General features: G+C 39.5%; 1 protein-coding gene across 1 annotated transcript in view; it reads right to left on the minus strand.

The window, feature by feature from the left end:
• LOC126253138 (potassium voltage-gated channel subfamily KQT member 4) overlaps window positions 1-17,511 on the minus strand; it is a 1,084,963-nt gene that overhangs the window by 541,891 nt on the left and 525,561 nt on the right. Inside the window, exon 3 of the mRNA XM_049954282.1 lies at window positions 8,678-8,760. Within this exon, the coding sequence (XP_049810239.1) occupies window positions 8,678-8,760 (83 nt within the window). The remainder of the gene's footprint in view (window positions 1-8,677; window positions 8,761-17,511) is intronic.

Below are 17,511 nucleotides of genomic sequence, written 5' to 3' on the forward strand. Positions count from 1 at the left end.
ACTTAAGAAATGAAAATGATGTGAAGGAAAATGTGCAGTAACAGCTAAAAGCTTAAGAACTATCGAAGCTTTTACAAGGAGGTAGTTTGAACTTAAGTTCTCTCGATAATGGATGAACTCTAAGTTCAGGATTAAATGAAAAGAAACTAAATGAGCAGAAGTATTTCTGAAGGTACAACCCAGCAGTTACCGGAAATTCGTTAGTAATATCGCGAGGTACATACATCAGTTTGAATACTCTAGTCTTCCTCTCCCAAAATACGAGTCCAGTAAAGAATTGTGTTATCCTGCGTACGAACTAACATCTTTTACAGCTTTCAGGAATGATGATGATAAAGAACCTTGGTCCAGGAACGTTTGATGTGAATCGTATTAGATGATAATGAGAATATTTCATATTTATCTTACCTTAAAAATCCAAGAAGACATGAGCTCACTTGAGAAAATTTGTGAGAATTAATGAGAATATGAGAATTCATGGTAACACCTTCAGCCTTTGTAAAGAGATTTAAACACATGGCCATTAATTCTTGCTTGCAGCCGTTCGCAGTGCCAATATAGCAAGACCACATTCGTTAATGGTACAAGACCAGATTAGTCTCCCAGACAGTTACCTCTGCAGGTACCAAAAAGACTACTGCTCCCTTCAGCAACGACAGATACCCATACGATATGTTTGCTGCTACAGTCACCTGTGTTATATAATCACGCACGCCAACCCAAATCAGCAATATAAATAAATGGTTTGTGGTAGGGAGAGGGGTACCTCGCACACAGAGGTTAATATAACATATCAAATACTGCTTCTGTGTACGAGAAGTGGCAGTGGCATTTCATTTCCCCGCTCACGCTCATTGCCGATTGTAATATTACAAAATAACATAATTTATTATAGGGGCAGTCCCTTGCTTTCGGGATATCGTGATGAGTGCAGATCATATCGCTGGTGTTGGGCGAACCTAAATGGCATACTAGGCTGAAATGATAGTTTAATTAGCATTGCCAACTGAGATGTAAAAAATCGCGTAGAAAGTGACATTGAATGGTGAACGAATGTTTGATTTTATGGTGGCAATAATTGTAGCATTATACTTTATTAGATAATGATGAACAAAGCCCGCGCTGCGCCACTGTATCATTGCACATCACTGTGATGGAAAGTAGGGCTACACCAGCTTTCTTGCCACACGATATTCTCAGTACTGTTTAGACAATCGCTGATGGCCTTACAACTGCGACTGATTATCTAAACATGACAGGAGAGGAGAATCCTTTATGAACGGGCCAAGTAGCACTTCAATATCCAAGCGTTTAATGAGTAAAATCCCACATATAAGAGTATTTTAACGGGCTTCGTTAAATGGGTATGTTTAATGTTCGCGTGTGTATTTAATTTCCCAAGGGTTTCAAGAGCTGATAGACAGGCGCTGTGAAAGCCGTTACCCTGAATTAATGGCTCCCGCGAAGGCTCCTTGGATTCTGATTTTACAGACATATTACTCTGATGGAAGTATGACACTTACACGTACCGACTTAACTGGCGGTCACAGGGTCTCAACAACATAGTCTGTTTTTAACAGACGATACTGATACTTGTTTACAGGCCCAGCAACCTCTTCCTTGGTTTATTACTTAATTCAGGTTTTACGAATGTGACACAAGAATGAGCGCAACGTCGGAGGAGCTCGTACGCTGAAGAAAGGTTGGTGAGAATGAGATTTTCACTCTGCAGCGGAGTGTGCGCTGATATGAAACTTCCTGGCAGATTAAAACTGTGTGCCCGACTGAGACTCGAACTCGGGACCTTTGCCTTTCGCGGGCAAGTGCTCTACCATCTGAGCTACCGAAGCACGACTCACGCCCGGTACTCACAGCTTTACTTCTGCCAGTATCTCGTCTCCTACCTTCCAAACTTTACAGAAGCTCTCCTGCGAACCTTGCAGAACTAGCACTCCTGAAAGAAAGGATACTGCGGAGACATGGCTTGGCCACAGCCTGGGGGAGGTTTCCAGAATGAGATTTTCACTCTGATAGAGCAAACAAAAAAATATTTGAAGACCAAGGTGCTTTGGAGAAAGTTCGTATAGCGTGTAGTAATAAAATTGGTGCATTTAGTCTTAAATGTAAAATTTGGAAGGTAGGAGACGAGATACTGGCAGAAGTAAAGCTGTGAGTACCGGGCGTGAGTCGTGCTTCGGTAGCTCAGATGGTAGAGCACTTGCCCACGAAAGGCAAAGGTCCCGAGTTCGAGTCTCGGTCGGGCACACAGTTTTAATCTGCCAGGAAGTTTCATATCAGCGCACACTGCGCTGCAGAGTGAAAATCTCATTCTGGAAACCTCCCCCAGGCTGTGGCTAAGCCATGTCTCCGCAGTATCCTTTCTTTCAGGAGTGCTAGTTCTGCAAGTTTCGCAAGAGAGCTTCTGTAAAGTTTGGAAGGTAGGAGACGAGATACTGGCAGAAGTAAAGCTGTGAGTACCGGGCGTGAGTCGTGCTTCGGTAGCTCAGATGGTAGAGCACTTGCCCGCGAAAGGCAAAGGTCCCGAGTTCGAGTCTCAGTCGGGCACACAGTTTTAATCTGCCAGGAAGTTTCAAAGGTTGGTGAGTTTTACAGATTACAGTATCGCTCAGCTCGGAGAGCCGTCCAACAAAACATGTGGTAGCGAGTCAAGAGTGATACTGTACGTGCCTGTAACCCTTTTATACGAGGGTGGTTTGATAAGTGTGGTAAATTTCAATGAAAGAATGTAACATTGTCGTTGCGCCTTCCTGGTTGGTAAGGATGATTATTCCAATGATCGTATTAAGAACTTCAACAATATACAGTGTACTTTTCATTGTTCAGTGTCATATGAATTGATTAGTGTGTTGCCTGCGAATGAAAAAGGAGGAAATTGCATTTCTTGCTGTTATCGAAAATTTTCATTTGAAGGATTAGACTAACACACAAATAAAAACAGAATTGGTTGGAGTTTACGTTGACTCTGTGCCATCATTGGAGACTGTTTACTTTTGGATTAATAAGTTGAAAGTGGTGGAACAGGCACCGAAGACGAAGTGCGCTCCGGCTGTCCAATTGAGGTCGCTACAAATGAAGCAATTGACAGAATCCAAGGTATGGCAATGAAAGACAGACGAATAAAAAGCCGTGACATTTCTGAGACTGTAGGCATCTCAAATGAGCGAGTGCATAATGTCCTGCACCGACCACTGGCTACGGAAATTTGGAAATTTGTGGTAAGACTTTATGGGACCAAACTGCTGAGGTCATCGGTCCCCAAGCTTACACACTACTTAATCTAACTTACGTTAAGGACAACACACACACCCATTTCCGAGGGAGGACTCGAACCCTCCGACGGGAGGAGCTGCGCGAGCCGTGACAAGTCGCCCGAGTCCGCCCGGCTAACCCACGCGGCTAATTGCCTATGAAGAAGTCTTGTGTGAGGTGTGTTCCGCGTCTGCTCACAGTAGACCAAGAGCGCACCCTGCGCAACATTTCAAGGCAATGTCTAGCGATGTTTAATCGCAATCCGCAAGGTATTATTCACTAATCTGTGACTATTGATGGAACTCGGATCCATCATTATACACCGGAGTCCAAACGACAGGCAAACAATGAACAAAGACCGGTGCAAATGCACTGAAGAAGGCAAAGACCATTTTGTCAGCCATTATTTCTTGGTATTCCCAAGGACCCTATTATGCTTCACTGTTGGATCGTTTGAAACTTGCTTTGGCTGAAAAAAGACCAAGGTTGTCACCCAAAAAAGTGCTCTTCCATCAGGATAATCCACCATCGCTGAACCAAGTGTATGTACCTCAGAGGAGACTATGCCGAGAAGTAAAGTGAGTTGTTTACGAAAGTAACTTTTTTTTACCAGAATTATCAAACCATCCTCGTATAGAGACGTATTGTGCATTGACACAGCTTGTAGGAATGGCCCCAAAATTTGTAAATAAGTGTAGAGTTTCATGAAGAAATGGTAATAAGGGCTCAAAAGAATATGACAAAAGCTACAATTTATCTTATCCACAGTATATTGCTAAACGGCTAACCCAGTCACTCAAATCCAGTTCCACGTTGCCTAGCTAACGGCTTTTAGGGGTAATGCAAATTCAGTTTTCATTACTTCCTAGAATTACTGAGCGAATCCAAAAATTTTTAATTCTGTCATAATTTACTCAACAACAGTTAAAATCCTATATTGAAGTTTGAACACAGTAAGTATTAAAATTGGAAACTGTATATATGTACTGAAGCAGCGTAACTGATGGCGTGCATATTACCCGGCCTACATTCATTCTGCATTGAGAATGAGACTACTGAGCGATTTCCGACGAACTTTACACAAACTTCAAACCTTTTTGCATCTTCTTCTCCCTGATACCTCTCACAAATTACTGAAAGGAAAAAAAGTTTATGGCGTACTATAGTTTCGCTGTCCATGTACTAGAACTACAGCATCAGGCATCATGTTTTAATTTATTTCTTCTTTATTACTAATTATATTCGCAACAAATTTTACAGACAGTATCCACATATAGCAGAGGATGTGCTTAGAAAGTTATATCATTGTACGGCAAACAGTTCAGGAGATATGACTTTATAAACGTTGAGACATGTAAAACATTAACTTGCCTTAAAACGGGGCGCATATTATCTGCACTATACTCATCCAGTGTCTGATAATGAGTGCGCTTAGCGTCTTCCAACAAACATTGAAAAAATTTTCAAACCATTTCTAAACTCTTTCTCGCAGTCCCACAAAGCTGGTTTGCACAGGAGAGTTTGATTCTATAAAGCATCAGGGATGGAAAACTACTGCTTAAATCTATAGGATATTTTACATTTCATATTTCATTCTTCTAGCATTTATAGATGGGGCTTAGTAGATCAAGTTTTTCAGAGGAACCTATGTCCGGAAACATCATCCAGCGACGCTACAAAGCGTCAAAGTTGTAGGAGCCTGCGCCTGTAAATACACACTGAAGCGCCAAAGAAACTGGTATAGGCATGCGTATTCAACTACAGAGATACGTAAAACAGGCAAGATACGGCGCTGCGGTCGGCAACGCCTGTAACAACAAGTATCTGTCGCAGTTGTTATGTCGGTTACTGTTGCTACAATGGCAAGTTATCAAGATTTAAGTGAGTTTGAAAGTGGTGTTATAGTCGGCGCACGACCAATGGGACACAGCATCTCTCAGGTAGAGATGAAGTGGGGATTTTCCCGTATGACCATTTCACAAGTGTACTGTGAACATAAGGAACCTGATAAAACATCAAACCTCCGACACTGCTGCTGCCGGAAAAAAGATACGGCAACAACAAGATCAATCACGACTGAAGAGAATCGTTCAACGTGACAATAGTGCAGCTCTTCCAGAAACTGCTGCAGATTTCAATGCTGGGCCATCAACAAGTGTCAGCATGTGAACTATTCAACGAAAAATTATCGATATGGGCTTTCGCCGATGACCCACTCGTGTACCCTTGCCGGCCGGGATGGCCGAGCGGTTCTACGCGCTACAGTCTGGAACCGCGCGACCGCTACGGTCGCAGGTTAGAATCCTGCCTGTGGCATGGATGTGTGTGATGTCCTTAGGTTAGTTAGGTTTAAGTAGTTCTAAGTTCTAGGGGACTTATGACCACAGCAGTTAAGTTCCATAGTGCTCAGAGCCATTTGATCCATCTTGTACCCTTGATGACTGTACGACACAAAGCTTTACGCCTCGCCTAGGACCGTCAACACTGACATTGGGCTATTGATGACAGGAAACATGTTGTCTGGTAAGAAGAGTCTCGTTTCAAATTCTATCGAGCGGGGGGACGAGTAGGGTGTGGACACAACCTCACGAATCCATGGACTGTTCAAGTTGGTACAGGCTCTGTAATGGTGTGGGGCGTGTGCAGTTGCAGTGATATGGGATCCCTGATACGTCTAGATACGACTCTGACAGGTGACATGTACATAAGCAAGCTGTCTGATCACCTGCATCCATTGATGCCCACTGTGCATTGCGACGGACTTAGGCAAATCCAGCAGGGCAATGCGTCACCCCGCACGTCCAGAATTGCTACAGAGAGTCTTCAGGGAGACTCTTCTGAGTTTAAACTCTTCCGCTGGCCACCAGACTCCCCAGACATGAACATTATTGAGCATATCTGGGATGCCTGCAACGTTCTGTTCAGAAGAGATCTCCACCCCCTCATACTCTTACGGATTTATAGACAGCCCTGCAGGATTCATGGTGTCAGCTCCCTCCAGCACTACTTCAGACCTTAGATGAGTCCGTGCAACGTCGTATTGCAGCACTTCTGAGTGCTCGCGGGGGCCCTACACGATATTAAGAAGGATTACCAGTTTCATTGGCTCTTCAGTGAATGTGTATACAGGATGTTTCTATGATATGTTACAAATTATCAAGGATTATGGAGAAGGTTAATGTATCAATCTGAGGTAAGGGTCGCTGTACCGGAAACGAACGAGTCGCAAGTTATAAGTGAGAATCGTTCAGATACCTCTAACAGTGGAATACATGTTGTAAGTAGCCTGTTTATGTGTTTGTATGTTGGCAGCGCGATAGACTACTTTAATAAGTCTGACAACGCTGTGCGCCCTCTATAAGAGACTCTGTGTGGCTGGTCGGACCCGTTGGAAGTTAATGGTCAGCAGTGATGGAAGCTGGAGGTGAATAGCCAGCAGTGATGGAGGTTAGAAGTTCATAAATTCAACTGGCTCCAAGCCCTATGGGACCTAACATCTGAGGTCATCAGTCCCCTAGACTTAGAACTACTTAAACCTAACTAACCTAAGGACATCACACACATCCATGCCCGAGGCAGGATTCGAACCTGCGACCGTAGCAGCAGCGCGGTTCCTGACTGAAGCGCCTAGAACCGCTCGGCCACAGCGGCCGGCTAGAAGTTTATAGCTAGCAGTGATGAAGGTTAGAGGTCTGAAGTGATAGCGCGAGCGGATGGTCTGGACGTGTGTCCGTCATGGAAATTTAATTTTGTTGATGATTATATAAATTTTGGAACTGGATATCACATCTAAGGTAAAATTTGCTAAATACGTTGTTTGCTCTGCAACAAAATCTTTCCTTTGCTAAACACATGTCTAGTAGGAGTTAGATCTTACAGGAGTTTGAATCTTTTATTTAGCTGGCTGTATTGGTGCTTGCTGTATCGCTGTAGTTCATGGACTGAACATTTTCCGTGAGATAAGTGACTTATGAAATGTATGGATTATTGTTAGGATTTCTCATAATTCAGGGCCATTCTTTTGTGTTAATTATTTGAGCAGTCAGATAGCGTATCGTTGTATATTGTGGGTCATAAATGAATAGAATAACTTTGAGCAGTATTTACCAGGGAAAATTCTCTAGGACAATGTTGAAATGATAACGACAAGCAAAGAGACAATACGTTCAGTTTCACTCTGCAGTTTGAGAACACTGAGTAAGCAGTTTAAGCAAAAAATTATTAAATTAAGACGTTTCAATGCACCGGTGCTGTTGTTGCTAAGATTTCAGGGTAGGCAACTTTCAGAGGTGGTGGTATGGACCAAAACAACGGAGAAATGGGCTCAAAAAGGCACACCTTAAAAGCTATGGGCACTTATTCAATAGATGATGTGTGTTTCGCATTAGCGAAGATGAACAAGTGGTCACAGCTCCTCAGGTATGCATTTTAGAGCACATGTTGACTGGACATTTCTTCGTTGTTTTGGACTATAAAGTTGCTTACCCTACAATCTTAACAACAACAGTACCAGTATATGCATTGCACTATCAGTCGTATCAGAAAGGTTTTCGGTTGTAACTTAATACTCGTTCGTTTCGGTACGCGGTCTCTTACCTCTAACTGATAAATTTATCTTTCTCCATCATCCTAGAAAGTTTGTAACGGAATCACTGTACCACCCTGTATATATACAATCATTTACAGGCACCGGCGCCTGTAATTTTAACGCTCTTTAACGTCTTTGGATGACGTTTCCGGAGGTGGGTTCCTGTGTAAAAACGTGGTCTACTAAGTCCCTTCTACAACATCTAGAAGTGTTTATAATGAACTATTAAACACCCTATATTTTAGAACTGCATAATAATTCCAAAGTGAAGAAAGTTATATGAAGATTCAAAGGCGGGATAGAGACAATAGTTTTTTGTATCTGTCCCAAATTTTAGACATGTCCACCAACTTGTACACTGTCCTGTTTTCGGAAACAAAGAATCTGACTAGCAAACTCTTATGACTGCAGTTTCAAAGTAATGCAAGCCACCTTCCTTTATTAAGTTTGTATCACTAAAACAATTACGGATGAAATAAAGCTGAGGTAGAAATCACATACAAAAATCATGAGGTAAAGCCGCAATTAACTGAAAATTATAAATAATGTTTGTTCAATATTCGTTGATTTCTTTCGGCAAAAATGTAACATATATTAATGCATTCTGACATAACAAATAATAAACAGCTTCATGCTTTTTCGTTACGAAAAGCACTGGGAACATAATGGCAATCGAAACATAACAAAATAATTGGAGTTATATGTTAATTTCCTACGATAGAAATTTAAGAAAAATCATATTTTAAATAAAGTAAGAAAATATTGCATCGTATATATTCGTATTAATATCATTTGTTGGAAGAGGTTCTGCAGCCTTACCTATTATGCAAAAAGGCCTCCTCAGGAATTTTAATCGTCCAATAGCGCCTTGGTACCTAGATCTACAACCGGAGGACCACAGCCTGAAAATAATTACGTCAAATATATTCATCAGTTACGTAAAATACAGCGACAAATGAAATGAAATTGTAAATTGTGAGATTTTCCTACATAAAAGTTAGCATATTATAGTTCAGAGAGCTCCAAAATGTAAATGTTCCAGGGAATGGTGTTTACAATAATCCTCCTACACTGAGAGCTTATTTTTATTTTCGTCTTTATTGAAAATTTATTAACAATGGTGTTGTCGGAAAACCTATGAACTTTCCGTGTTCCTCTCTCGGTAAGACTCATTAACCACATATTTTACACAACTTAAAACTTTTGGCAAAAAAAATATATATATATATTTTTAGGTTTGCTTTGAGTAAATGAGGTTTCGTATATGTAATGATGTGTTTTATAAATACATTTTTGATACTCTAAAATAAATAAAGACTGTTGTTCGTAAGCAATTGAATCAATCCGGTGCTTAATATATAAGTTTATTTTTATGTAAATTCATGTAATCGTATTTGTGTTTCCTTGATAAAAGTGAACTGGCAGAGCCCATTCGGAAGTTTTCAGTCTTTCGGGATCATAGCAAAAATCGATAAGGAGCACGTGATCTGTTGCATCTCACAGTTCTCGTGCAACCTGTCTTACACGTGTCATCTGGTAACAAAATACCGCGCAAAGAAGATATACGAGAAGTGATCAAGAAATACGCTGCATAATTTCTTTTAGAAGCAAAGCAATAAGCTTACGTGAAATTTGATTTGCTCCCCTTCAAAGTGCTGTCCTTGGTTAGCAATGCAGTTACCCCACAGTCATTTCTGGAAGGTAGCTCCGCTTCTCTTTCGTGGCCCTCTCAATGTCAGGAATGGCGTCAAAAAGTTTCCTTTTACCCACGGTTTTAATTTTTGGGAAGAGCCAGAAGTCACATGGTACTAAATCTGGTGAGTAAGGCGGACGTGGAATACTTTCTCCGGCCAAAAACTCGCGAATCAAAAGCTAGGAGTGGCGCGGCGCGTTGTCGTGATAGAGAATGGAGCGGTTGGACCTTTTTTCTGGTCTCTTTACTCAAACGTCGTTTCGGAAAAGTCGCATTCGTCCTTGTAAAATTCTAAGTTTGCCACTGCTGTCCTTGAAACGAACTCTGACCGCACTATACACTCAGTATGGAAGAAAACAATGAACAAGATTTTGACTGATGTGCCTTTCTAGGGCGCGGAGATTCACTGATTTTACATTGGGAACTGTGAATTTTCTTCTCAAGGTCATACGTATGGATCCAACTTTCATCTTCAGTTACAATTTTGGACAGGAAGTCCGGATTTGAATGAAGACGATCCTTCAACTCATTGCAAACTGACAGACGATTTTCCTTCTGTTCATCACTCAAAATGTCTGGGGACAAATTTTCAAATTTTCATTCATTCGTTTCATTTGCAAGTTGTCAGTTAAAATGCTTGTGCTGACCCGTATAAAATGCTACGTTCTACGAGAAGCTCTCTGATAGTTATTCGCCTGTCTGAACGAACATTTTTGCCACTTTCTGCACGTTTTACTCTTTTTTTCAGGTTAATGGGCGTCCCGAACGTCTCTCGTCTTCTAACGACCCGCTTCCCTTATAAAACCGCTCATACAACTTATAAACAGTCTTCAGAGTTACAGCATCGTCGCCATACACCGTTTTCAACATTTCCTGTGTTTCCATGGACACTTTTTTGCATCTTGAAACTGAACTGAATGTTCACACGTTGCTCAGAATGCTTGATGAGCGACAGACGCTATAAACATAACCTCACTCTAGCGTCGCTGGACGTTGACTGACTAGTCAGAACGTGCCCAGCTTGACACTGCCTGTCTCGATGGACCAGGCTATCGGATAAATTACGTCACATGGTTTAGCGTCATCAGCTGCTGCTAAAAAAGTTCATTCACCGTATTTCTTGATCACACCTCGTATTTGGCCAACTATGATAACCAGTGGTTGATTTAGAGGAGCAATACCGCCGATTAAAACGCATTAGGACTCTTAGTGATTCTGCGCCGGCATAGGAGAACAGTGTTGCTTGAGTGCAACTTTGTCACCAGAAAACAGGTAATTAACTCCGCACAATAATTTGTATCACCATTGATCAGAGACTAGGTGCAACTAACGTCACATACGTAGGATGCTGTTAACCTAACAACGCAAACGGCTTCGTTTGAAGTGGTGTGGTGATGGGAAAGTATGGGCTGCTGACGAATGGTGTCGCATGCCATTTTCCAATGCTTTGGAGAAGCACTATAGTGTTACTCCTGGAGTTATGGTGTGCGGAGGCATTGAGTACAGCTTCAGGTCACAGTTGGTAATATGAATGAGCTATCTGTGACACCGTAACAGTTCGTGACGGACACAACATGTGATCTCGTGTTACCTCTCATGCGACAGTGTCTTGGTGCAGGACAGTGCTCGTCCACACGCAGCACATGTCTCTATGAACTGTGCCAGTTCTCAGGATATCAAGAAACAGTTACAAATGTTGTGGGCCTGCTGGCCGCAGAAGAGTGTACATGGCTTTATGGCCTTTCACGTCCGAATCAGTGCTTGCATTTAGCTCAGGGAAGGAGTGACGTTAAACTGATAACTGGGCTCACAGTGCCAGGTTCTTTCTAAATTTGGCTCGATTTTGTAACTACTGAAATAAAGCCGTATACCATCTCAGCCAATGAAGTTTCATTTCGTTTTCTCATCCTCTTCTTTTAACTTTTTTGTCAGGCACTGTAGGTTTAGTCTCTGTGTTTCCAGTTCGTTAGAACACATGCATCAGGTTCCTTTTACGCTACATCTGTGAAATCCACTAGCTACTATAAAGATAGTATTTCAGTTAATATCTATCACTTGGCCAGGCTTTAAGCCATTATGCAATATGTTGTGTTTATCCATCAGAATAAGCGCGAGAAAATCTTCTGAAAACATGCCATACTGAAATATTAAATTGTTTATTTGTTTAAGAGAGTAGACTTAGATTTAAAATGCGTTGAAAAACACTTCGTTACTTTACGAAATTTCAGGGTTTAAGAAAAAATCGGTCAAAGTATACCTCTTTGGCTGAACTATTACTACTTATATTTGGCTTTTGTCGACAAACTAAGTGATGTATTAGGAATGCAAAGTTGGATAAACCACATGTTTCATAGAAATTAACATAGTTTTCATTTGTTAAGTTCGGTGATGTCGAAGGTATTGGTATTGTGTCTTCAGGAAAAATTAAGGGATGTTTGACGTGTATCTTTCATTTGATTATCACAGGTATCATATCTTTGAGTAAAGGATTTTGTTATCTACTGTTAAATTTACTTATTATCATCGATTTCGTTTTGTATGTGTTAATCAATATTCTGTATTTATCTAGGAGATTAATGAATACTCCTCAGATATAATTCATATCCATTTCTAAATGTGTTAAGTTCAAAAAATTATCTGTAAGTGTAATGCATTATATTTGTTTACCATTACTTATACCTCTGGTGTAATTTTGTATGGATCTGAGGGAGAGAAGGGCCAGATTTTTCAGTGTCTATTTTTGATCTGACTTTTTACGTAATACAGTGAACGTCTATAATATTACTCTGATGTCTTTTAATGACGTTTACACTTTGGTTTTATTCTCCAGTTTGTCACTTCAAATAGACTGTCAAAAGCCTTTCATTGTCACTTAACATTCTCCTGTTCTTAAATCGTCACCGTCAAATAATCTGTTTCTCATTAGCTTCTCCTGTTGATTATACTTTCTTAATTTGGTATTTTTCTCCTTTCTTAAATTGGTATTTTTCCTAAGTACTCATTAATCTTAGCCTTTAATCTCTCCTTAATAATGTCTTCTAGAATTTTTGAACAATGAGATGGAAATAGCACCAAATTTCTATAATTAGAGCTCCAATTTGTATTTTTTCTTCACTATGTTACTTTTCCATTCTACAACTCTCCTTTTCCTTTATCTCAGACGTTCTTTACTAACTAACAAAGAATACTTATGCTCGTGTTGTTTCAAGAATTATTCTTCTGTTACCTGATAGTTATAGCTCCACTGTACTCATTATTTACTACTACTACTACTACTACTATTGTATTTATTTAATATGACATGTTGCTCCGAGTTGTGTTCAGATTTTCCATTTCTTTTCGCTATGTCCTGTTCTATCTATAATGTATTTGTCATGCCTTATTTATTTGTACAACAGAGTGTTATTTGCTTTTTTAATTTCATTGCATTATAAAAATTTGGTTTCTTCCCAATATGTTTCTCTGTTATTAGAACCATTATTTCTTTGACATCTGTGGTTTCCTTGCATTGATTTTCTCTTTATTACTATACTCCCTGTGGCTTCAGTAATATTTTCTTAATCCTTTCAATTTACATTTTCCCTTATCTTGCTTATCTTGTCCGTCTCAGACCTAAATTCTTCACTTATGTCTACATTTTTTTTACTCATCGCTCTCGGTCTCAGTTATATATTGTTGTTGTTTAAATCTAATATCACACTTAGCTACAATTAGTAAGTATTCACTAACAGTCTCTAAATCTGTTAGAAATTACTAGATAAAATTTGGTTGTGTTTCTTCATTAATCTAAATAAAATATATTTCATACCAAGCATTTTCTTCCAGTGCCTTTAAAGTATATCTCTTTCTCTTGTTAACTTCGAATGAAGTGTTGGTAAATAATGTTCCACAGAGCTCACAAAATTCCAAAAGTCGTTCACTTCTACCGTTTGATTCCTAATCCATATTTACACTGTTGCATTCTAATGGCCTTCTAGACTAGTTAAAGAGACCCATTATTTTCATTATTACTCAGCACCATTCGTCTATTTGACCATAAATATATTCGGTTTCTTCCATTTTACTGCTTGGTGTTGAAACACGTGTTTGATTTACACATAGTTTTAGAAAGCCTCCAACTTTGACATGAGTAATGGATCGTTGATGTGGGAAATATAATTCTATTCTTCTTCCATTTGCCCAAAAAGAGAACTGTTGCACAATGTCCCCGTACATTTTTCTCATCAAAATTGATTCTGTAGTAATATCATAGGCCTTTCTAAGGACCTTCTGACTCTAAAATTTATTCCTCAAGAGCTCTGAATACTTCTTCATCTTCGATACTGTGAAACGAACGTCTTTTACTGGAAGCTCTTTGCTGTCCATATTTTGGGAGGCCGTAGCTTGGACCAAATCAACAAAAAATTGTCTGGTAAACATTGGTTCTAAAATGCAATCCGTATGAGCAATTGTTCAATAAAAGAGATGTGTTTCACAATAACGAAGGTGAACAAGTCCTCATAGCTCTTCAGGTACGCATTGTAGAGCCCATGTTTATTAAAGAATTCTTTCTTGATTTGGTCCATGCTATATCTTCGCACAATATGGAAAGCAAAGAGTTTCCAGTAAAAGATATTTGTTTGACAGTATCGAAGATGAAGAAGTGCTCGTAGTTCTGAAGTTATCCATTTTAGAGTCCATGTTTACTTGATTTTTTTGCTTTGAATGATGGTTCCTGTCCTACTGAGAATTTCTCCTGTGACACCCTATATAGTTCAGTGTGTCTCATAATTCCATTTCAATTTTTAGTGACTTTTTCCTATTTTATTTTTTAATTTTAAATTCTTTGCTGCTTTTAGAGGTTATTTTGCTGAGTGGTAACATGAGAAGCCTCTATAGTACATTTACCCAGCCATATCCTGATCCCATGATCAGTGGTGTAATTTATTTCTGTTCCTTTATTCATGACATTAAATATTATTTCTAAATTACTTAGTGTTCTCATGCACTATCAGAATAACAGTATTTTACAGAGCAGTATGGTTGTGTAATGCTATAAAAATCTCTTCAGGAACTTCAGTGCTACATCTCAACAAATGAAGAGGTATGAGAGCCCTGTTGATAAGCTGAAATATTGAGTTTAATATTAATTTGTACGCTGATGCTTCCTTACATAAACTACAGACTGAATTGCGGCGCTACAGTTAAGAGGTACCGCTATGTGTATATGTTTATAAAATTTGTCTCAGTAAAGGTAAGACACCATAGATATACAGTATGCAGAATGGGAGAAGTAATTATAAATAATAATTACATCTATTAACGCACTCCTACGTTTGTTTAGGGGAGATAATAACCAGATGTCTCCACACGGGTTACTGACTCGTAGGCTGCCTTAAAAGCCGAAATCCTAGTGTATCACTGAAGCAAACAGTAAAATATCTAGATCACGAACGTCTGGAAATGTCTGAGATCTGCGTTAACAAAATTTATCACTTACATTTAGGATGAACTAAGTTCTGGTGCAAGTGTGTGGTTGAATGTTTTGGATATTACCCTATAACTGTAAAGGAGCTATTAACTAGCTTGGGACGGTTATCCTCTTTTGCGTCTTTAGTTTTGCTTGCCGAGCAGCGGAATATGCAGCCTTTCCCACGCTACAAGGGAATCGCTTGTGCTACATCCTTTGTCGCACTGAAGGAATTAATACAGTGGCATAATGAGTGTTAGAGGACATTTTTCGCACTGTCTCTGACGTTCGTTTATGTAGGTACTACCTTGTTTCCAATTAGGCAGTGTGATAAAATTACTGTCGTGATCATACATAGCGAACATAAAAAATGGAAACAGAGACAAAATAAGAAATCAACAAGGATAGCAAAAGTGAGAACAAGATACCTGAATTATCGATAGATAAAATTAAGAAACTCATACTACTAATTCAAGGCAGAAAAATGTGTTGATCTGATGCGAGTATTTCCGTAGAATTAATACGAGGACACTGCAAATTTTTGTCAAATAAGATAAGTGTACATTCTATTGCTCGTTTCCTGTGCACTTCAGTCGGTCTTTCAACAGTTTTATTTGGTGTCTATGGAATGCTGCGCCTCATCCGACGATGTTGGAAACTAAACATAGAATGCAAGTTAATCTTACGAGAAGAAGTGAATAATTATGACACAATACAGGTGTTTAATGTACACTTGTCATGAAAAGATCGTTTAACACATCAGGATGATTACCTCAAGCCAATTAATTGTCCTTTCTCACCGATCGGTAAGATAAGGTATATAATGTGTGTTTTTCGTGTCGCTCTGACAGCACTGTGAAACAGCGTTCTCACCTATTACCTGTACATGAGAGCGGAAACACAGCTGTAGACCTGTCTTCTCGGAAACAATCAAAATAAATGTTCCATTGAACTATCTGTATTTAGATTTTCTGTAGTTTTTCTCCGTCATTTTAATCTAGTGTCAAGAAAGGTCTCGCGATATGTCTACAGATTTCCATTAATGAAGTTCCACCAAAAACTGATACCTCTTCGCCGTCTTTCCCAAAGTAAAGAGAAAACAACCAAACTAAGGGTAATAGAAAATGCTGACGTCCTCATTTGTTTTCCGTATTTGTGGTGCCACTTGAGGCTGTTCTCTATATGCTAGAACGCATATTGCAGTGCTGACCTGTTTTCCTTCGTATAACGCGAGCAAGCGTGCTGGTGACATGTGTGAACGTTACGTGACTACGAGCGCCCTTGATGTTTCCGCATTGCGCCGTAGTTATGTATAGGTCCCTTGCATGTTGCACAACACGTAAAGCAATTACTGCAACTGCAAGAGTGGCTATAGCTTTAATGTATGTTCCTACAATGGGCTTTTATTAATCGGATGACTATGGTCGTACAACTTACAGCAGTCAGCAACTTTTGCAACGGGTCTGTTTCCCATAAACTGGAGTGCATGTTGCAATTCGAAGTAAAACCACAAAACTAGTGAGAATATTAATTAAAATTAATAGCATTGAACTGAAGTATCTTCTTACAAAGCTAATGTCTCTTCATCAAAATTCGGACCAAACTTTTGGTTAGTGTTTCTACAGTGATGTGGTTATTTACACAAGCAGTTTTAGCTGCCACAATATAATTCCATGGTTATTTCTTAATTCCTAAACTAAATTCACTTAAATGAGTGCAATATTTGGAGAGAAATATTATTTTATTAGCTTACAATGTGCAGCACAGATAGGAATACAAAATGAAAAGGAAAGAGTAAAACCGATGAGCTATGGAAATAAGCAATTAATTTAGATAGTACTGGAAAAATGATAACTGAACACAGTTTGAAGGTATGTGACCTAGCAAGTCTGAAAATGCACGCCTTCGTGAGCCACTGAATATCTGTATACTGCGTAAGTGGATGAACACAATTTAATATGAAGTTGGCAACACTTTACGGATAAAATTCTATAATTTGATAAACTTCAATTCCATTCCTTCGTACAGGGCTTCAGTATACTCTTCTCGTCACGTTTTGTAGATCTCATTTTGTATACTTGTAACCCTTTAAACTAAACTTAATCAACCCTCATAAAATATTGAAAACTTCATGTCGCACCACATTTCACATTCCCTCCGTTTCTAGACTTTCACATCTTCTACTGTCAAAGCTAATCCCGTGAATGGGCGTCTATTCCCTAAATGTTGTTATCTACGATACTGTTTCCCATATGGGATCAGAGTTCCGTGTCCTTTGCCAATATATCCCTCAGCTGATAGTTAAGCCTGAGATATAGTGTTAAGGCCCTGTATTATTTAACACTTTGAGTCTATTGTTGTCGTTACTGTAGTGGGCTTTAAGTCGGAAACTAGTTTGATGCAGCTTTCAATGCTAGTCTGCCCTTCTTCAGATCTCATCATCTCCACATGCATACTACGTCTTACATCCATTTCAACCTGCAAACCACAGCCAAACTCTCCCCTTACACC

This window comes from Schistocerca nitens, chromosome 4, assembly GCF_023898315.1.
Source record: "Schistocerca nitens isolate TAMUIC-IGC-003100 chromosome 4, iqSchNite1.1, whole genome shotgun sequence".
In the NCBI taxonomy this organism is placed as follows: Eukaryota; Metazoa; Arthropoda; class Insecta; order Orthoptera; family Acrididae; genus Schistocerca; species Schistocerca nitens.